This window comes from Chrysemys picta, chromosome 2 (assembly GCF_011386835.1).
Source record: "Chrysemys picta bellii isolate R12L10 chromosome 2, ASM1138683v2, whole genome shotgun sequence".
NCBI classification, from domain to species: Eukaryota; Metazoa; Chordata; order Testudines; family Emydidae; genus Chrysemys; species Chrysemys picta.
This window is the reverse complement of record NC_088792.1, coordinates 84,479,387-84,501,625: the sequence shown is the minus strand read 5'-3', so window position 1 is coordinate 84,501,625 and position 22,239 is coordinate 84,479,387. Positions and strand designations below refer to the sequence as shown.

General features: G+C 41.0%; 1 protein-coding gene across 10 annotated transcripts in view; it reads left to right on the top strand.

Annotated features, from left to right (window-relative positions):
• Window positions 1-22,239, top strand: part of LARS2 (leucyl-tRNA synthetase 2, mitochondrial) — a 130,867-nt gene that overhangs the window by 22,563 nt on the left and 86,065 nt on the right. For 5 of the 10 annotated variants that reach the window (XM_065587104.1, XM_065587108.1, XM_065587106.1 and 2 more), the window contains 2 exons: window positions 11,882-11,988; window positions 16,882-16,942. In XM_065587104.1, the coding sequence (XP_065443176.1) occupies window positions 11,882-11,988; window positions 16,882-16,942 (168 nt within the window). The remainder of the gene's footprint in view (window positions 1-11,881; window positions 11,989-16,881; window positions 16,943-22,239) is intronic. The other 5 variants (XM_065587109.1, XM_065587107.1, XM_065587105.1 and 2 more) reach the window with 1 other exon arrangement.

Genomic DNA, 22,239 nt, shown 5'->3' with positions numbered 1-22,239 from the left:
CTGAGTATGCATTAAATGAATGACAATTTTTTAAAAATAACAAACCAAAATATATCTTTGAATGCATGAATTGGAAAGATTTTTTTTGTAGTTTATACAGTGAAAAAGCAAGTTTGGGTTTTGCAGGGCTATACATTCTTAAATCTCTTATTTTCCAGATAGAAATATTTGATATTCAAAGCAAGTCTTATTTTGAAATGTTTTTCTTGGTGAAAATTTTAAAGTTAGAAAGCAATGCCATTTATACTTGGTTGCTTTCCTTAAGAAATGGTTACAGTAGAAAGGAGAATCTTTGAAACAATGTCACATTTAAGGACTATGAATAAAGATCATAGAATATCAGGGTTGGAAGGGACCTCAGGAGGTCACCTAGTCCAACCCCGTACTCAAAGCAGGACCAATCCCCAACTAAATCATCCCAGCCAGGGCTTTATCAAGCCTGACATTAAAAATCTCTAAGGAAGGAGATTCCACCACCTCCCTAGGTAACCCATTCCAGTGCTTCACCACCCTCCTAGTATAAAAGTTTTTCCTAATATCCAACCTAAATCTCTCCCACTGCAACTTGAGACCATTACTCCTTGTTCTGTCATCTGCTACCACTGTGAACAGTCTAGATCCATCCTCTTTGGAACCCCTTTCAGGTAGTTGAAAGCAGCTATCAAATCCCCCCTCATTCTTCTCTTCTGCAGACTAAATAATCCCAGTTCCCTTAGCCTCTCCTTATAAATCATGTGCTCCAGCCCCCTAATCATTTTTGTTGCCCTCTGCTGGACTCTTTCCAATTTTTTCACATCCTTCTTGTAGTGTGGGGCCAAAAACTGGACACAGTACTCCAGATGAGGCCTCACCAATGCCGAATAGAGGGGAATGATCATGTCCCTCAATCTGCTGGCAATGCTCCTACTTATACAGCACAAAATGACGTTAGCCTTCTTAGCAACAAGAGCACACTGTCAACTCATATCCAGCTTCTTGTCCACTGTAACCCCTAGGTCCTTTTCTGCAGAACTGCTGCCTAGCCACTCAGTCCCTAGTCTGTAGCAGTGCATGGGATTCTTCCGTCCTAAGTGCAGGACTCTGCACTTGTCCTTGTTGAACCTCATCAGATTTCTTTTGGCCCAATCCTCTAATTTGTCTAGGTCCCTCTGTATCCTATCCCTACCCTTCAGCATATCTACCACTCCTCCCAGTTTAGTGTCATCTGCAAACTTGCTGAGGGTGCAATCCATGCCATCCTCCAGATCATTAATGAAGATAGTGAACAAAACTGGTCCCAGGACCGACCCTTGAGGCACTCCGCTTGATACCAGCTGCCAACTAGACATGGAGCCATTGATCGCTACCCGTTGAGTCCAATGATCTAGCCAGCTTTCTATCTACCTTATAGTCCATTCATCCAGGCCATACTTCTTTAACTTGCTGGCAAGAATACTGTGGGAGACCGTATCAAAAGCTTTGCTAAAGTCAAGGAATAACACATCCACTGCTTTCCCCTCATCCACAGAGCCAGTTATCTCATCATCGAAGGCAATAAGTTTAGTCAGGCATGACTTGCCCTTGGTGAATCCAGGCTGACTGTTCCTGATCACTTTCCTCTCCTCAAAGTGCTTAAAAATTGATTCCTTGAGGACCTGCTCCATGATTTTTCCAAGGACTGAGGTGAGGCTCACTGGTCTGTAGTTCCTTGGATCCTCCTTCTTCCCTTTTTTAAAGATGTGCACTACATTAGTCTTTTTCCAGTCATCCGGGACCTCCCCTGCTCGCCATGAGTTTTCAAAGATAATGGCCAATGATTCTGCAATCACACCTGCCAACTCTTTTAGCACCCTCGGATGCAGTGCATCCGGCCCCATGGACTTGTAGAACTATTCGTCTGTCTGATCCTGTCAGACAAGCCAGATAGGTTCCACTAGCTCTAACTCAGAATATAAATGAGATGAGTCTCTTTCTTAGGTAAAAAGGGGACTTGGGGGAGTGCCAGTGTGGTTTACAGTGAGAAATCCTAGGCATGGCCATGCTTGGGGGAAGCTGAGGCTGATATTTATGTTGTTGTTTAACTTCTCAATAAAGGAAAACTCAAAAAACGACAGTTAGTTTGGACATTATATTGAGTTAGGAGCAGAGTGGGAATGCTGCTTGCTTATATAGGCATTATCTATAGGAGAAAGTTTTACTAATTTAAATAAATTGGTCTTATATTGACTTAGCCTAAGTTGGCGAGGAGTTGACTTAAGTTAGCTCAATATGATGCTTAAATAAGAATGAGTGTCTACACAAGGGAATTACACGTATTTAACTAAATTAGTTTCTAAACCAATTTATGTAAATACATCTGTATAATTTGCTCAGTTAGGTGGTAGGCTGATATCTCTATGGGGACAGAGTTAAGCAGTTTGGGTACTATTTTGGATAAGTGCAACTTTAGTGTTTCATCTTTCCAGATTTCCAAAGTTTGATTTTTTTTAATTTAAACACTAATGTAAACCAGTAATATTTGCCTGAAACCTTAATTTCATTTTAACAAAGGTGTTTTTTTGGTGGGGGTGGAGGGGGCGGGGTGTTGGGAGGGGAACGTGTATTTGCTGCTCTCTTTCTTTCTCTGTTGCTTTGGGATTTCACTTTATGATAGAGCACCAGGTGATGCAAATGCCGTGTCGCACTTAATATGAACAAGCAGGCAGGAGGGCTTCACTAGCAAGAGCCTTTGTCTAATTGCAGTACAGTAACACTAGCAACTTTACTTCCATGTGTTTTTTCCAAGTGTAAGTGTAATGTCATATGAATATATAGTCGCATTTGAACATATGGATGAATGATGTAATAACAAGGTTTCATTATATTACTTATCAAAATGTATTTTTGTAATGTATGGGGAGTCATTTGTGAGACCTGCATAGACAAGTCCTCAACTTGTGTAAACTGGCATTGCCCTATTGATGTCCATTTTATGTCCCCTGAGCTTCTGGCCCACGATCCTTGAGAATGGCTCCACTTATCCACAGTTCTCTCACTGGACTGTATGTAAACCTAAAGCCCTGTCATGCACCTGGAATAGGTTGTTGAATAAATGACTTCTGGTGTAACATATCTGTTTATAGGACAAGTTGTTTACTTTTTAATTATCGAAGACAAAATTTGAAGACAAAAGTCTTAGCACAAACTGTACTATTTCTAAAAATGTGTGCTCAAAGTAATACGGTAATATTGCTGTTTCCCAGGTAGAAGTACAGTTAAAACAGATCTTCAGATATGTAGTGTTAATTACAAATCTTGTTACAAAACTTAATTTAAAAATATGCTACAGAAAATCAATTTGTAGCTTTAAACTTACAAGAAAAGCGCTCCCTAAATAAACTAACTTCAAACCAAAATAAATGTTATTACTGCTTTATCTTGTAAGTTCAAAGAGAAAAGCTTTGTGGCAACCTATGACATTTTCCTTTCTATATTTTTTTAAAATATTGTTTTCTTTATTTTGAAGGTGTTGTGTCCTTTACAAACCTTAGAAATACTCCTGACATTTTTTCAGTTATCCAACCTGCCTCCATTTGAGGAAAAAAATTCTATTGCACCATGCTATTGTTATCAAGGCAATTTAAATCATGATTTAATTCACCAAGTGAATAAATAATTGATTTTAATCCACTTTTCCATATGTACTACTTTTATTTTCTAAAGAAAGGTGCATTCTCATTGGTTGATATAGCCATTAAAACATGTTTATTTACAACTAAATAAAGTCTTTACACTGTAGTTTTTTTGCTACGTAGGGGGGTACACTGTAACTACATAGATTTGTTTAAGCAATTATATATCTTAATATTTTCAGATTCTTATTTATTGTACAATTTTAGTATGTTAAAAGATGTGAATGATGTATTGCTTATTTACTAGATAATTAACTTTTTGTTCATAATTTGTATCAAGCTATATTAGGATGATAACTGGACTTTAAATACACAAAACAGCATATAACATTTGTTTTTATTGCTCAAAACAACCTTAAATGTTTTGGATACATAAACTTCTTGTATCAAAATATGTTTCGCGTTTGCAACCAAATGATTTATTAAACAGAGGGATTAACTGTAGTAAATGAATTAAATTGATTAATTCTGGTCAGTCTGGGAAAATTTTCAAATATGCCTAAGTGAAAGGGACTTACTTGTCTAAGTCTCTTGAAAATGTTTCATTCTCCTAACTTACATAGGCTGACCTATTGTGCCATGTTTTAAAGCCCTAGCTTGACCTCAAAAGTAATGTTTTTTTTCCTCTGATTCTCTCTTTATATAGAAAAGAGCCTTAACTCTAACTTTTTTTTTGAGAGCGAGAGAGAGGCTCATGGATTAAGCATACTTATTTTTATTGAAATGTTTTAAGAGTTTATAAAAAGTTATGGCTTTAACATATTTTGTATAAATTCAGATTTCATTTTCAACAGGTTTATTTTTAAAAAGAAGAATTTATAATTTAAATAAATTAAAAATTCTGATTTAAATAAAAATGTTTTTTAATTTTTTTCCCAAGAAATCAATGATTTCTATCTACAGTGTTTCTAACAAATTCTTACACAGATTGATCATTTTTGTCCTTCCTGGACCTGAGAATAATTCTCTTAAGAATCAGTAAACAGAGAGAGATCCAGTTTATTTGTTCCCATGGTGTTATTTTAATAGAATCATAGATTGAAATTAATATAAGTGAGATTCAGTCATTTACAGGAAAACTGGAAATCATACTGTAGGGATAGTCTGAAAATTATTATAAGATTGTTTAGTTTGGAAGTGACATCTAATCCATTCATCTGCATTGTGGCTGGATTTATTTTATTTATACTTAAATCAGGTCCTAATAGTCTGAATCCCATCTAACTGAACATTTCTATTATCATTTCCACAACATCCCAAGGGAATTTGAAAAGATTTTTTTCTCTTAACCACATCACAACTTCCTCCTTTTGGAATGACTTGAGTTTCTTGTTTTCCTTATGCTAGTGCTTTTGGAAATGTAGATAGTTGATGGTATTGAAGAGGGATAAGCATATCTGTCTAAGTCTTATAATGCACTTGTCACCATGACATGTTATACCAGTGCACTTCAATTCTGATCTTCATTAGCTTTTACTTCTTCTAGCTTCTCCTGAGAAAATGTTGTCCATTTTGTTAAATTGTAAGATGGTTCCTGTGTTTCAGATTAAATGAATAGCACCATGTATATCTCATGTGAACTGAGTCAAATTTGAATCCAGTTTTCCAAAGGCAGATAACTAAGATGTTAATTAGCTGACTGACTCTTTCACGTTAAAAAAAGAGAAATCGTTGGAGATGCAATTAAACATGATAAGAATGTAAAAGATTAAGGATGTGAGATCTCATTGTGTTGTCTAAGCAATTTTGGTTGTGTGTGGACATAGCATAAGACATAGAATAATTTTGCATTTTTTATTTCTTTTGAGAACAAGAATAGAAATAAATGAGAGCATTACATAAGTAGAGTTATTATGATGATAGAAGTCTGTGGGTTGTTTTTTTTTTAATTGGGCAGTAGATTAGCAGAATATTAATAGGCAACACTGTTGCAGAGAATTATTGAAATAGTGCTGCTTGCTAGATCATATATAGTAGTCAAATATTCACAGTTTTAATGTTACCAGTTGTTCCTTGCCTGCCTGATTTTTAGCTGTTAGGTATCTGTTTCTGTTAGCTGGTAAATTTAAAGGGCAATTTGGAGACATGCTCAGAAGGAAAGCTTGTTTTTAAAATTTCATTCTCTCCCTAATGTGTAGGCAAATAGAGGAATTTAGGATTTGTCGTAACCTACCAGACCATTGGTCCTTCAAATTCTTTATCACTTAAACAAGACGCTTTGTTTTTGCCTGATATTGTCTTCTCCTGCCAGCTTTAAAATAAATAAAACCAATATATAAAGTTTATCAAATGGATGTATTTTTTGGCACTCATTGTAGAGTCTGAGCACTTTAAGAAATTTCAGTCTTCATAATGGAATGCAGCACACCAGGAAAGAGATATTACAGTGCTGTGACACACTATTCCTTATATACCAAAGACTCTGATAATGCAAACAAGCTCTTTGTTTCCTTTTAGCAATTAAGCAAAGGTCTTTCAATAGCTTTTCATGCCTTCTCTAGTCAGATTGATAGAGACATAAAGTTGAATATTATCAGAATATTGTTAATCTTGTATCATGAAGCACTTGACAAGACAGAACATAAAGAGATTGCACAGTTGAAAACCTTCTGAAAGAAGGGGTCTGAGATCTCTCTGAGAGGAATGGAGGGAATATTTTAAATCTTCCTCTTCCAGTTCTGTAGTCATGTTAACAGGGCCTCCTGGTTAACAGTGACAAGTCACTGACAGAAGTGGTAGTATGAACCTGAGCATCTGACTTCTGTCCATTGTCCTGAGAACATGGACCACATCATGAGACTAGCACAGTTGCTGTGCCATGACCTAATGTTAAGCTTGATTCTTTGGAATCTAAAATATTTCAAGATACCGCTTTCTCTTGGCCCAACTGCATCCTTCTCAAGGATCTTTTCTAGAAAGAAGAGGCTACAGACTGTGTGGGGGTAATAGTCAAGAATATGATATGAAATAACCATTTTATTGTTGTAACTTCATGGGCCCCATATAAAATATCAAATGCAGATTACAAAATACCAGTCTCTGAATAACTGTTGCTTCCTAATAATACGACTCTCTCACCATCGGATTAATAAGTGTTAGGCATCCTGAGACTTACAGAGAAGAGCCTGAGTAGAAGAGGGGTCCATTATTTGTTTTCTCTTTACCTTGTGGGTAGGGAACAACTATCATCTGTGCTGAGAAGCCTTGTTAGGAAGGGGTTGTTGCTGTGCTGAGTGATCTCCAAGTGAGCAGAGTTGGTCTGTTGGTTGTATAACCACAAGAAGTAGTGACCTTTGTCTTAAGTCAACGTCAAGTCAAAATATAAGAAAGTGATTGACTTTCTTGCATTTCATTTGTTCATCTGTAATGCTGGGGGAAATAGTGTATTTTCTAATGGTGCCTGAATCACTGTCCATGGCTAAGGAACTGATGTGCATATACATATGTCTTATAAACTGTTTTCTTCCTGTCCTTGTTTGTTTGTTTTTCCTTTTTTTATAAAATGACAGGACCTTGTATTCTTTTCAGTATTATTTGAATTTGATGTATCTTCTGATATACAAATAATGTGTGTATTTCATGCATTCTTCCCTGATTTCTACCCTGTATTTCACTACTATAGAAATCATACTCCGCTGAATAGGCATCTTTCGATTGTGCTTTGTCCATGGTAACTGAGTAGACCTTAAGCATAGTATGGAGAGCTGTGTGGGGACTATTGCATTTTATCTGTAGATTCATATCCCTTAGTATGGTCAGAAGAAACAGACATATTACCATTTAGACAATTGCATTTCACAAACTTTCAAATCCATTCTCACTATAGAGGTAAAAGAGACAGTGAACTTGAAATGATTTTCTCTAATATATTGTGTGCGCTACATTAGTCTCTATGGCAACTGCATAGATACATCTATTCTGGAGTTTCACTTGTGGATATTTTTAATGTCTCTTTAAACTAAGGTTCCAGTAGGAAACCTCAAATGTAAATATTTCTTCATGCTTTAATTTTAGGATCACCTTAGATAGCTGTTAGAGCAAAATATCTTCTGTTGGTGAAATTCTTAAATTGATTTCCTAATGAATAGATATTCCAGAGGTTGATTTAAAAAAACATGTGTGAGGAGATAGCAATACTGTACCATCTTCAGAAAAGTAAATATTAAACTCCCCCAAAAGTTGATAGACTTAATAGGAAGACACCAAGTACAGTGATTGCATGTTTGTTGTTGTAATGAGAGAGACAAGGTGAGTGAGGTAATATCTCATATTGGACCAACTTCTGTTGGTGAAAAAGACAAGCTTTCAAACTACACAGAGTTCTTCAGTCTGAAAAAGGTAATTGGAATGTCTCAGCTAAATATGAGGTGGGGCAGATTGTTAAGCATTAGGAGTAAACGCATGTTGCAAGAGACCATTTAAGGTGCCATGGGCAATTAGGACAAGCATAGAACAAGTAAGGGTTAGTTGGTTACAGATTGTTGTAATGAGTCATAACAACAGTATCTTTGATTCCATGATTTTTAGAGTCTAGCTGAGTTGTGAATTCAAGTTCCTAGGCTCATCTTTTGAAGGTGTTGTGAAGATTTCCTTTGAGGATGAGGACTGATAGGTCAGATATAGAATGATTGCTTTGTGAAAAGAGTTCGCCCATGGGTAATAGCATGTTTTTGTCTTTTATCATTCTTCTGTGAGTTCATTCGAGAATGTAATGATTGTCTAGTTTCATGCACATAGTTGTTGAGGCATTTGATGAGGCATATCACATGTTTGATAGGCATGTATAGGACCCATGGATCTTGAAAGGTGTGTTGGGAGGGGTATTGATCATTGTAGCAGTAGAGATATATCTGGACGTTTTGCATCTGCTGTTATTGCAAGGTCTGATGCCGCTTTGAGTTGGTATCCTGTTGGAAGCTTACTTCTGATGATGAGCTGGCAAGGCTGAGAGTTTATTTGAAGGCCAAAAAAGGGGTTTCGGGAAAAATTTCTTTCAGGATGTAGTCCCCATCAAGTACGGCTTGTAATTGTTCAATGATACCCCATATGGGTTCCAGAGTGGGGTGGTAGGTGAGGACTAGGTGTGTGTGGTCAGTGGTTTTGTTTTGTTTTCTGTGTTTTAAGTGTGCTAAGTTATATATACCAAACTTTCTCCTTGGAGCATATTCTGTGGGATCTGAGTGCTGGGCTTTAGACAACCGGTTTCTTGGTGTGTCTGGGGTGGTTACTTGATCTGTGGAGGTGAGTGTGGTGATCTGTGGGTTTCTTGTATATAGTTGTGTGTGGGGTTCCATTGTTGGAAGCTGATCATGCTGTCCAGGAAGTTGATGCTGGTATGGGGGTATTCTAGAGAGAGTTTGATGGATGGGCGGTGGCTGTTGAAGTTGTAGTGGAAATATATGAGAGAGTTTAAATTGTTTGTCCAGAGGATAAAAATGTCATTGGTTTCCTGACACAATTTTCCAGAAATTCTTCCCTTAAGGAGGTTAGCTTATTTGGGAGCCATCCTACTGCTCGTGGCTGTTCTCATGGTTTGGACAAAGTGTTTATTATGAAATGTTAAGTTGTTATGTGTGAGGATGAAATGGATGAGTTTGGCGATGTATGGGGTGGATATTAATTAAATTAAATTAAAATTAAATTAATGGAGATATCCCATCTCCTAGAACTGGAAGGGACCTTGAAAGGTCATTGAGTCCAGCCCCCTGCCTTCACTAGCAGGACTAAGTACTGATTTTGCCCCAGATCCCTAAGTGGCCCCCCTCAAGGATTGAACTCACAACCCTGGGTTTAGCAGGCCAATGCTCAAACCACTGAGCTATCCCTCCCCCCCGGAGTGCTGTCCATTGTCTTGTTGATATTTGAGACCGACAGTGATGCTGTCCTGGTGAGGGATGTTGGTATATTATTGTAATGGAAATGTAGAGTTATGCTGTGGCTGTTAAGCAAGATATATAAGGAGGGGGCTCCATGCTGGACTGTTTCTGGGGCCACTGGGAAAAACACATGAAAGAACAATGGCTCTGACACCCTTTAATAGAATGTAGCATGTGCTCCCTCTTCCTGCACTGGTGAGGAACATCACCCAGCTGCTCTGGTGAGTCTAGCCAACAGCAGAGCTACATTTTCCTAGTTCTTGTTCTTGGGGATCATGAGGACTGAGGCTATGGGCTGCTCAGCTGAGCAAAGAGTGGAAGGTTCATTGTTCCCGTTCAGCTGCCCTTCCACACCCTTACAGGACCAGATGCAGATTGGCCCTTAATGTTTACAAAAATGAACCCAGAGCGGTTATTCAGAAGTGTACTGTAGGCACATTTCTTGTTGTATAGAATGATGGAGATTATAATGGTGGGTGTGGGAGAACTGTAGAATACAAGGCTATTTCACCAAATGTAACATCTCTTTCCATTGCAAATCCCTCAACATTTAAACAACAGTCAGTAAGAACTGATGAGAGGATGCTTATCTTTAAGTATCCCATTTAAAAAAAGAAACCCCATTAAAAATCATTTAACAGAATTTTTAGTTAAGCAAAATTGTCATTTAATTTATTTTATAGTAGCCATTTTTATTTTTTGAATGGCCCCAGCATGCTTAAAGGGCTATTGTCATGTGGTGTCAGCCCAAAACATGTCTTGACATCAAATGGCTGTAATCTCAGGGAGGTGGAGAATGTATTTTTGTTTCTAGATATGTTTAAAAATCTGCTTGGTAACTGGAAAAGGCTACAACAAAAAATACAATATCTCTTGCTTTGTTAGTGCATTGATTGTGTGTAAATCTATGCTCTGGAACTCCCTATGCTGTCTTGAGTCACAATTAATCAACAAATATTCTTCCCAGAGCTGATGTCATTGATGGAGCTGGTGTACCAACAGAGGAATAAAATAGAGTAATATTAGTTTTTAATCAGTGTTTAAAACACAGGATGTTGGGGAGACAATATCCGTTAGATGCTGATGCTTATATACTGAGGTGGTACTGCAGGCACCATGTAAATATCTAAGGGGGGTGCTTTTTGTTTTTGTTTGTTTGTGTTTCAAATGGGAAAGAACCACAGTTGAAGTCAGGGGATCATTTTTGTTCACGTTTGGTGGATTATGTCAAATTAAGAGTAAAAATAACAAAATAATAAGAAAAGGAGTGCTTGCACCTAAGAAATTAGTTCATTTTTCCAAATGGAGGTATTAGCATTTGTCTTCATATTCATATATCACCAGCTGCTGCTAATCTTTTATTTGTAATAGGTCAGAATTACTGAATTTCATAACATATTTAAAATGGTAAGAAACTCTGTCTCTTTTACAAAGCACCTATCACTTTACTGTCCAGGCACATTTAACAGCAACATTACTGAAGTGTTAAGTTAAACCATTTTTACACTATTACCATACATTCAGGAAAAGAAAAAAGCTTTTTGAATATACTGTGCTGCTGACTAACTAATCAATTAGTTATCAGTAGGAAAGCTATGCACAGGTTGCACCACTTTATATCAATAGTTTTGTTTCTATAGTAAACTTATTTTTTTCAGTTGTCATTTAATTGTCATCTTTCTAAAATAATGTGTATAAAAGTCTTCAGTCAAAATTCCCAAGATTGTTTTCACAAAATTTACTGAAAATTTTTTAGGGTCTCTGTGTATGTTTTGTTTTGCCTGTATTATTTGGGGCTATTGGAAACTCTTTTCCTTCCCCCTTTTCCCACTTAAACCAAAATAAAAAAATTGGATAAACAGGCATGCTCCAGTTTGGATCTGACCTAGAGCTATGCAACAGGTTCTCAGATATGGGAATTTGTGTCCAAACACCCTTGTTCATCTTTTCACCCTTTTCTAGCACAAAGATTTGTAGTACAACAGCTTCTTCCGACTCATAATGTCAGTTGCTTTGTGTTTTGGTATAGTTAGAGCATTAGACAAATTACAGAGGGTTGATATTGTCATTGTTAACCCATTATTGAAATAGTGACTGTGATGAACTATGTGAGTGATCTATAGATTAACTACTCCTACTGCATTCATACTCCCTATGTCACCAAACTACAGCAGGCAGACATATCTCATATTTCCATTAAAGCTGAACTAGTCCCAGTGGGCACTTTTTGGAGTGACTCAAATCAGGGAAAGCAAATGCTCAAGTGTGAAACAATTCATTATTTTGAGCCCTGAAGGTGTTACTAACTCCATTCCAGAAAGTGACAAAGGATAACATTTTTCATTTTTGTTACAGGTGATAAATCCAATGGGATGGGATGCATTTGGGTTACCTGCAGAAAATGCTGCAATTGAACATGGGCTGCACCCAGCAAACTGGACACAAAGGTATTTTTTATTTACGTAGGTACTTATCAAATTCACAGTATAAATAATGAATTGTACAGTTGGTTAAATTTTAAAAGCTAAAATATATCACTGTGATTTTATAAACTCAAGATGTGATCTACTCCAAATAGCAAGTTGTAGAAGACATATTAGCTGCATATTATAAATAGGGCCCTACCAAATTCACAGTCCATTTTGGTCAATTTCACAGTCATGGGATTTTAAAAATAGTAAATTTCATGATTTTACTTATTTAAATCTGAAATTTCATGGTGGTGTAATTGTAGGAGTCCTGACTCAAAAAAGGAGGTGTGGGTGTGTGTGTGGGGGGAATATTGCAAGGTTACTGTAGCGGGGATTGCAGTACTGCTACCCTTACTTCTGCGCTGCTGCCTTTGGAGCTGGGCAGCTGGAGAGCGGTGGCTGCTGGCCGGGAGCCCAGCTCTGAAGGCAGAGTCACCGCCAGCAGCAGCGCAGAAGCAAGGATGGTATGGTATGATATTGATACCCTTGCTTCTGCATTGCTGTCTACAGGGCTGAGTCCTTAGTAAGCAGCTGCCGCTCTCCAGCCACCCAGCTCTGAAGGCAGCAGCGCAGGAATAAGGGTGTCATGGTATGGTACTGCCTCGCTTACTTCTGCACAGCTGCTGATGGGGCGCTGCCTTCATAGCTGGGTCCCTGGCCAGCAGCCGCTGCTCTCCAGTCGCCTAGCTCTGAAGGCAGCATCGGCACCAGAAGCAGCGTAGAAGTAAGGGTGGCATGGTATGGTATTGCCACCCTTACTTCTGCAGTGCTGCTGGCAGTGGCGTTGCCTTCAAAGCTGGGCACACAACCAGCAGCCGCCGCTCTCCAGCCACCAAGCCTGAAGGCAGTGTAGAAGTCAGGGTGACAAAACCACAACCCCCCTGCAACTCCCTTTTGGGTCAGGACCCCCAATTTGAGAAACACTGGTCTCCCCCCTGAAATCTGTATAGTATAGGGTAAAAGCACACAAAAGACCAAATTTCACGGAGGGAGACCAGATTTCACGGTTAATGATGCCTTTTTCTTGGCCGTGAATTTGTTAGGGCCCTAACTATAAATGTGACATTTCCCAAACTCTGAAATCAGAGATAAGAATAAATACAAACCTGTTTATGGTGGAGAAAACTGTTAATGTAGAGTACATAACTGAGGGAGATGACTTCTCTGGCTGGATTTGCTGACATTTTCACTATTAAATTGGGGTTGCAAGATGATTGGTCCTTCGTTTGGGCCTGACCCTGGGAAGTGACAAGCACCTATATTTCCTACTAAGTTCAATGGGAGTTATGAATGTTCAGAACCTCTCAAAATTGGGCTCTCCTTCTCCTATTACTTATTGTTTGTTTTAATAATACTGAGTGGAACTTTCTCTGACTAAATAAACATTAATTTTTGTAGATGATATGTCTACAAATCTCCTATTTGCAATTATTTTGTTTACCACCTAGAGCAGGGTTGGGCAAACCTTTTGGCCCGAGGGCCACATCTGGGTGGGGAAATTGTATGCAGGGTCATGAATGTAGGGCTGGGGCTGGGGTGCAGGAGGGAGTGTGGGGTGTGTGAGGGGATGCAGTGTGCAGGAAGGGGCTCAGGGCAAGGGGGTTGGGGTGCAGAGTGTGGCAGGGGGCTCAGGGCAGGGGGTTGGGGTGCAGGAGGGGTGCGGCGGGTGGGGTTCAGGGCTGGCGGTTGGGGTTGCAGAGTGTGGGACAGGACTCAAGGCAGGGGGTTGAGGTGCAGGAGGGGTTCAGTGTGCGACAGGTGGCTCAGGGGAGGGGGTTGGGGTGCAGGAGGGTTTTGGGGTGCAGGCTTCAGCCCAGCACCACTTACCTGGAATGGTTCGGGGTGACAGCAGTGCGCACTGGGGCCAGGGCAGGCTCCCTGCCTGCCTTGGCCCTGCGCCGCTCTGGGAGGCGGCCGGCACCACGTCCCTGAGGCCCCTGGGGGAGAGGAGGGCAGAGGGCTCCGTGCGCTGTCCTCGCCTGCGGGTACCTCCCCCATAGCTCCTATTGGCCATAGTTCCCCGTTCCTGTCCAATGAAAGCTGCAGGGGGAGGTGCTGCAAGCAAGGGCAGCACACGGAGCCTTCTGCCCCCGCTCCCTCCCCAGGGGCTACAGGGACGTAGTGCCGGCCGCTTCCGCGAGCAGCATGGGGCTCACAGCGGCATGGATGTGGCAGTCCCGTGGGCCGGATCCAAAGCCCTGATGGGCTGGATTCGGCCCGTGGGCCGTAGTTTGCCCACCCCTGACCCAAAGGGTGTGGTGGACTTGGCCATGTTTTCATTTTCTACTTTGACCTATTCCCTTCTCTGAAAACGTCCTCTGCCCATACCTTTTCACATTCCTTGGACAGATACTGAGATTGTTTGATTCCTTACCCACTAAAATATTAGAGGAGGCAGTGAAGTCTAATTGATTTTGCTAGAAATAACTAATACTATGCATTGGTAATTTATGCTATTTGCGTTATATTTATTGCTTGCATTTTCTTTCTACATTGTCTAGAGGAGAATATAGAAGAAAACAAATTACCATCTAGCAAAACACTAGGAACTGGCTTTTGTTCTTTTTACTCTCCAGAGATGGAACAAAAGAAGGCCTTATACATAATGCATGGCAGACAGTCAATTATGTACTACATAAAGATAGTTCAGAGGAAGTTATAGATTGCTGAACTCATAGAACCATTGCACATACACTTGGCTTTATTACATCTGCCCAGTGTGTCCCCTCTGGGCAAATGCATATATATTATTACCATAGATTACTTATTATGTTATCTCTGAGGAAGCTGGGCAATAAATTGGTGATAACCATCTTCTTCCCACCCCCTCCACTAAACCTACTGTAGCCTGAATACAAAACAAGTCTGTCTACGGTACTTATATGGCATCCATCATGGTAGTATCTGAGTGCCCACAATCTTTAACGTGCAACACCCCTGTTGAGGTAGGGAAGTTATTATTATCCCCATTTTACAGATGGGGGACTGAGGCACAAAGAGGCTAAGTAATTTGTCCAACATCACACAGGAAGTCTATGGTGGATCAGAGAATTGAACCTGGGCCTCTTCTATTTTTGCTGCGCTCTTATTTTTAGATGTCCCTTTTCCCTGATAACTCAGCCTGGGCAGTTTTTGTTTCTCTTTTCCTTTAAGAGTAAACTGCTAATGAAGCATTTTATATTTATGTAGTTGAGTCCATAAATCTCAAAAAAAAAAAAAAAAAATACAGTTAAGCCTCTCATAATAGCATTAATTTGCCCACACTGTGTATACTATCTGTCTATACATTTAAAATAACTGCACATATTTGCATTTATTAGTTTAATGTGAGAGCCCTACTATTGTTATGGAAGCCTTATCTTTAGCATTTCCTCGTTTATTTTCCCTTCCCCTTGATGTGTTAATAGTTTCTGTTAACAAAGTAGTCAATCCTGTAAATCTCTTTAATACTGAAAAATGTGTGCTATTAACTTGTTTAATATTTAAACACTCTAAGACTATTCTAACAAAACTGTTTTAAAACAGATTAACAATTGTTGAAATTGCTTACAGTAATACACTGAAACTAAAATCACATTTGCATTTCCTATTGTTTTTATTTGTACTACATCATAAAACTACTAAATGTAAATAATTAAAAATGAACCTCAGTTAAGTTGTCTACTGTGTGTCTCTTTTCCTCTTTTAAAAAACACAACAAACTAAGGCCAGATCTACACTGGAAACTTTTGTATATAGGTTGGTTGTGGTGTAATTTTTTTAATGACATTTTTATACCAGCAAATGCCCTGGTATGGATGCAGCAGATGTCTCCCAAGTCCCAGGTGTGTACCCTAGCCACTGGACCATCCTTTCTCTCTAACTAAAACGGAGTATTTCATAACCAAAATAAAAAGTTAAACATTTCCAGAATGTTAATTCTTACCTTTAATTTCCATAGAAATGTAAACATTTATGACCATCCTATTATGTTCCACATTGTTATGCCATGTAGGAGGTGCATATTTGGGAATCCTCCATCACTTCCCTCTGCCAGGATTGGTGGAGAGCTGGTGTGCAGGCCTCCATGCATTGGGAGGAGTGTACTGACCACCATCAAAGGGAAGATATTGTGGTAATTCTCTTCAGTGAAGAGACTTGAGAGCAAATAATGCCAATATTAGTTAAATTTTTGAAGAAAATCCTTTGCAGTTTCTTGCATGCTACTCCTAGTAAATGGGAGGAGCTGCCTGTAAATATCCACAATGCCACTGCGTTATCCACCTTCAAATCTCTCCTTAAAATGTGACTGTCATGATGCCTACAAATCACTCAGCAGTGGTAAGGCAATTGTTAAGAAGATGTCACAACACATTACACTTATCAGTGTCGTCTCATTGTTACCTGGTGCTCCCTCTGTCTGTTTCTTGTATTCTCCTAATAGGTCTTGTCTTATATTTTGATTAAGAAATTTGGGGTAGGGACTATCTTATTGTAAGGTATGTGTACAGTCTGTAGCACTATGAAGCTGGAGTCTCTAGTTCTACTGCAATACATATACAAAATAATAATAGGAAAGCATGTTCTCCAAAACTAAAAGTTGTCTTCTTCTCTTCAGTTACATTCAAGGTAATGGCAAAAATCAGTGTGTAGTATAGATGGTCATTGAAGGTTGAACCAAAATGCACAGGAAGCCTTTAAAGTGATCACATAAGAAGGATTTGCCTATTAGACAACTACTTCAGTTGGACTGCATATGTAGGATAATGATATTTAGCAGTTCTGTAGTGCCTTTGAGGGTCAAAAAGCTTTACAGGCATCTGATAAGAAATGTCTTACATAATCAACAATAGTTAGGAATATTCTTTAATACTCTTAATTGTTTCATATTTTTCTTTTTTGCAGTAATATTAAACACATGAGGGAGCAGCTTGATGCACTAGGTCTGTCTTTTAGCTGGGAACAGGTAAGCTTTTTTCTCTTTAAGAGTCTGTTTTGTTTATGTATGAAAATTATGCAAAATGGAATCTGTATCATTTTAGGTAAAATAGAAACTGTAATATGTAATCTGGGATGGTCACTGCTTCAAACTGTTACACAGCATAATTATACTTGAAACAAATTTGGAAAACTTAGTTGCCAAACTTTCCCCACCTTTGAGATACTCACTGACACCACTGTTTTCCACATAATGTGGGGGATGAAGGAAACAGTACTTTTCTTTTAGCATTCATCTCAGTTTTGCATTAGAATAATGTATCCCTTTGCTTTTTTGCCTATCTACAGTAGAACTTCACAATGCCATAATTAAGGCATTGTATCAATAGTTTTTATAAGCCCAATGTTTGTGTGCCCTAAAATATTACCTGTAAGCAGAAATTTATCATACTTGCACTCCCTCTGCACCCCCCCCCCCCCTCTGTGGTTTTGGTTATCAGAAAGTAAACAAAAAAGTTAAACTTTTTAAATAGAGACTGCTATCTAAATTTTTTAAATGATGTCTTTGGTTTATAAAGTAAAGAGTGCTAAGTGAAGTCCCTACAATGATATGGCACCGTGGAAGAGAAGGATAAAATAGCTAATACCTAAATTGGCTGTAAGTCCATGTATGGTAAGAAATTGTTGTAAGGGGTATGTCTACACTGCGGGATTACTCTGATTTTACAGAATTCGATTTTTGGCAACAGATTGTATAAAGTCGAGCGCATGTGGCCACACTAAGCACATTAATTCGGCAGTGTGTGTCCATAGTACCAAGGCTAGCGTCAATTTCCGGAGTGTTGCACTGTGGGTAGCTATCCCATAGTTCCCGCAGTCTCCCCCGCACATTGGAATTCTGGGTTGAGATCCCAATGCCTGATGGGGCAAAAAACATTGTTGAGAGTGGTTCTGGGTACATGTCGTCAGGCCCCCCTCTCCCTCCCTCCCTCCCTCCCTCCCTCCATGAAAGCAACGGCAGACAACCGTTTCACGCTTTTTTTCCTGGATTACCTGTGCAGACGCCATACTACGGCAAGCATGGAGCCCGCTCAACTCAATGCAGCAGTCATGAACATTGTAAACACCTCGCGCATTATCATGCAGTTTATGCTGAACCAGAACCTGCAAAACCAGGCGAGGAGGAGGCGGCGACGGCAGCGCGGTGACGAGAGTGATGAGGACATGGACACAGAATTCTGTCAAAGCGTGGGCGCCGGCGCTTTGGAGATCATGGTGTTAATGGGGCAGGTTCATGCCGTGGAATGCTGATTCTGGACCTGGGAAACAAGCACAGACTGGTGGGACCGCATAGTGTTGCAGGTCTGGGACAATTCCCAGTGGCTGCGAAACTTTCGCATGCATAAGGGCACTTTCATGGAACTTTATGACTTGCTTTCCCCTGCCCTGAAGCGCCAGAACACAGGATGAGAGCAGCCCTCACAGTTGAAAAGCGAGTGGTGATAGCCCTGTGGAAGCTTGCAACGCCAGACAGCTACCGGTCAGTCGGGAATCAATTTGGAGTGGGCAAATCGACTGTGGGGGCTGCTGTGATGCAAGTAGCCAAAGCAATCACTGAGCTGCTGCTACCAAAGGTAGTGACTCTGGGAAATGTGCAGGTCATAGTAGATGGCTTTGCTGCAATGGGATTCCCTAACTGTGGTGGGGCGATAGATGGAACCCATATCCCTATCTTGGCACCGGAGCACCAGGGCAGGCAGTACATAAACCGCAAGGGATACTTTTCAATGGTGCTGCAAGCACTGGTGGATCACAAGGGACGTTTCACCAACATCAACGTGGGCTGGCCGGGAAGGGTTCATGACGCTCGCATCTTCAAGAACACTAATTTGTTTAAATGGCTGCAGCAAGGGATTTATTTCCCAGACCAGAAAATAACTGTTGGGGATGTTGAGATGCCTATAGTTATCCTTGGGGACCCAGCCTACCCCTTAATGCTATGGCTCACGAAGCCATACACAGGCAGCCTGGACAGTAGTCAGGAGCTGTTCAACTATAGGCTTAGCAAGTGCAGAATGGTGGCAGAATGTGCAGTTGGACGTTTAAAGGGTCGCTGGCGCACTTTACTGACTCACTCAGACCTCAGCCAAACCAATATTCCCATTGTTATTGCTGCTTGCTGTGTGCTCCATAATCTCTGTGAGAGTAAGGGGGAGATGTTTATGGCGGGGTGGGAGGTTGAGGCAAATCGCCTGGCCGCTGATTATATGCAGCCAGACACCAGGGCGATTAGAAGAGCACACCAGGAAGCACTGCACATGAGAGAAGCTTTGAAAACCAGTTTCATGAATGGCCAGGCTACGATGTGACAGTTCTGTTTGTTTCTCCTTGATGAAAATCCGCCCCCTTGATTGACTCATTCCCTGTAAGCCACCCACCCTCCCCCTTCGATCACAGCTTGCTTGCAAAGGAAATAAAGTCACTATCGTTTAAAAACCATGTATTCTTTATTAATTGATTATAAAAATAGGGAGAGAACTGACAAGCTAGCCCAGGTGAGGTGTGGGAGGAGGGAAGGAAAAGGCCACTTCAAAACTTGTTGAATGACAGCCTTCTGTTGCTTGGGCTGTCCACTAGGGTGGAGTGGCAGGGTGCACGGAGCCTCCTCCCCCGCGTTCTTGGGCGTCTGAGTGAGGAGGCTATGGAATTTGGGGAGGGGGAGGGCGGTTAAACAGGGGCTGCAGCGGCACTCTGTGATCCTGCTGCCGTTCCTGAAGCTCCACCAGACGCCGGAGGATGTCCGTTTGATCCCGCAGTAGCCCCAGCGTTGCATCCTGCCTCCTCTGATCTTCCTGCCGCCATCTCTCATCTCGAGTGTCCCTCCTGTCCTCACGTTCGTCCCTCCTGTCCTCACGTTCGTCCCTCCTGTCCTCACGTTCGTCCCTCCTGTCCTCACGTTCGTTGGCCACTTTCCTGTATTGTGATACTATGTCCTTCCACTCATTCAGATGAGCTCTTTCATTGTGGGTCGGCTGCATGATCTCAGAGAACATTTCATCTCGCGTGTGTTTTTTTTTTTGCTGCCTTATCTGAAAAATTTGCAGCTGCGGGAGGGAAAAAAGGGAGAGAAGTATTTTAAAAGATACATTTTACAGAACAATGGGTATACTCTTTCACGGTGAACAACACTATTCGCATTACATAGCACATGTGATTTCGGTACAAGGTCGCATTTTGCATCTTAATATTGAGTGCCTGCGGCTTTGGTGTTTAGAGAGCACAGACGCAGGGCCAGGCAACAGAATTCGGCTTGCATGCGGCCATGGTAAGCAATTGTCTTTCGGCTTCTGCAGCCTTCATAAAAGCAGCGCCCTCCTTTCCCATACCAAGCAAAGCCCGTTGAGTGTTGCGGTTTTCGTGTTAATGTGCAGCAGCAGAAACCAAACTAACTCCCCCCCCCCATCCAATTCTCTGGGATGATCGCTTTACCCCCTCCCCCACCGCGTGGCTGGTATCAGGGAAGATCCTTGCTAGACAAACGCGAACAGCTCAGCGCCAATGCCCCTCCCCCCACCGCTTGGCTAACTGCGGGGAGGATTTCTTTTCAGCCACAGGCAAAAAGCCCAGTAGGAACTCCCACCTCAGAATGTCCCCTTAATTAAATTCCCGTATTTCAACCAGGTTACCATGAACGATATCACTCTCCTGAGGATAACACAGCAAGATAAAGAACAGATATTGCTTGAATGCCAGCAAACACTGGGAGCATGTGCTGCCAGGCTTTGTCATGCAATGATACCAGATTACTTGCTACTAGCATGGTGTGGTAAAGTGTCCTACCATGGAGGACAGAATAAGGCTGCCCTCCCCAGAAACCTTCTGCAACGGCTTTTGGAGTACCTCCAGGAGAGCTTCATGGAGATGTCTCTGGAGGATTTCCGCTCCATCCCCAGACACGTTAACAGACTTTTCCAGTAGCTGTACTGGCCGCAAATGCATCCCAAGTCCTCAGGGCAAATTAATCATTAAAAAACGCTTGCTTTTAAACCATGTTTTATATTTACAAAGGTACACTCACCAGAGGTCCCTTCTACAGCTTCATGGTCTGGGATACCGCCTTGGGAGGCTATTTCAGTCAGGCTGAGAAAAAGATCCTGGCGGTTGGGGAGAACGGTGTGCTGTGTGGTCTCCGCAAGCTCGTCCTCCTCCTCCTCCTCATCTTCCCCGTCCACAAAATCCTCAGGCATGGCTGAGAGTAACCCCTCATTGGAATCCACGGTCAGGGGTGGGGTAGGGGTGGCGGCCCCCCCTAGAATTGCATGCAGCTCAGCGTAGAAGCGGCATGTCTGCGGCTCTGCCCCGGAGCGTCCGTTTGCTTCTTTGGTTTTCTGGTACGCTTGTCTGAGCTCCTTAACTTTCACGCGGCACTGTAGTGAGTCCCTATTTATGGCCTCCCTCCATCATGCCCTTGGAGATTTTTTTTAATGTTTTGGCATTTCATCTTTTGGAACGTAGTTCTGCTAGCATGGAATCGTCTCCCCATACAGCGATCAGATCCTGTACCTCCCGTATGGTCCATGCTGGGTGCTCTTTTTCGATTCTTGGACTCCATGGTTACCTGTGCTGATGAGCTCTGCATGGTCACCTGTGCTGATCAGCTCTCCACGCTGGGCAAACAGGAAATAAAATTCAAAAGTTCGTGGGGCCTTTCCTGTCTACCTGGCCAGTGCATCTGAGTTCAGATCGCTGTCCAGAGCGGTCACAATGGTGCACTGTGGGATGGCTCCCGGAGACCAATACCGTCGAATTGCGTCCACACTAACCCTAATTCAAACCGGCGTGTCAATTTCAGCACTACTCCCCTTGTCAGGGAGGAGTACAGAAATCGATTTTAAGACCCCTTTATGTTGAAGTAAATGGCTTCGTTGTGTGGACGGGTGCAGGGTTAATTCGATTTAACGCTGCTAAATTCGACCTAAACTTGTAGTGTAGACCAGGCCAAGGACTTGTACTACATCTATCAGTAAATGTGTTAAAATTAGTCTAAATAATAAACCTAAGTGCTCTTAGGAACCTTTTCTGTTTGTTGGATAAATGGTTTTCCATTTAAATATTTTTCAAATATTGATTTATGTGGTAGTTTGTGGTATGAAATTCCTTATAGGAATTAATGTGTTTTTAAGTTTTAAAAGTATGTAAAGATATGATAGATCAGAGATGGAAAGGAAAAATTAGAAAGAAATTTTTGCTTATTAACCCTGCCTCTTCTCTCTTGTCTTAGGTGTGTGCATTGGAAATGTACACTATAGGATGTATGTATGGCCT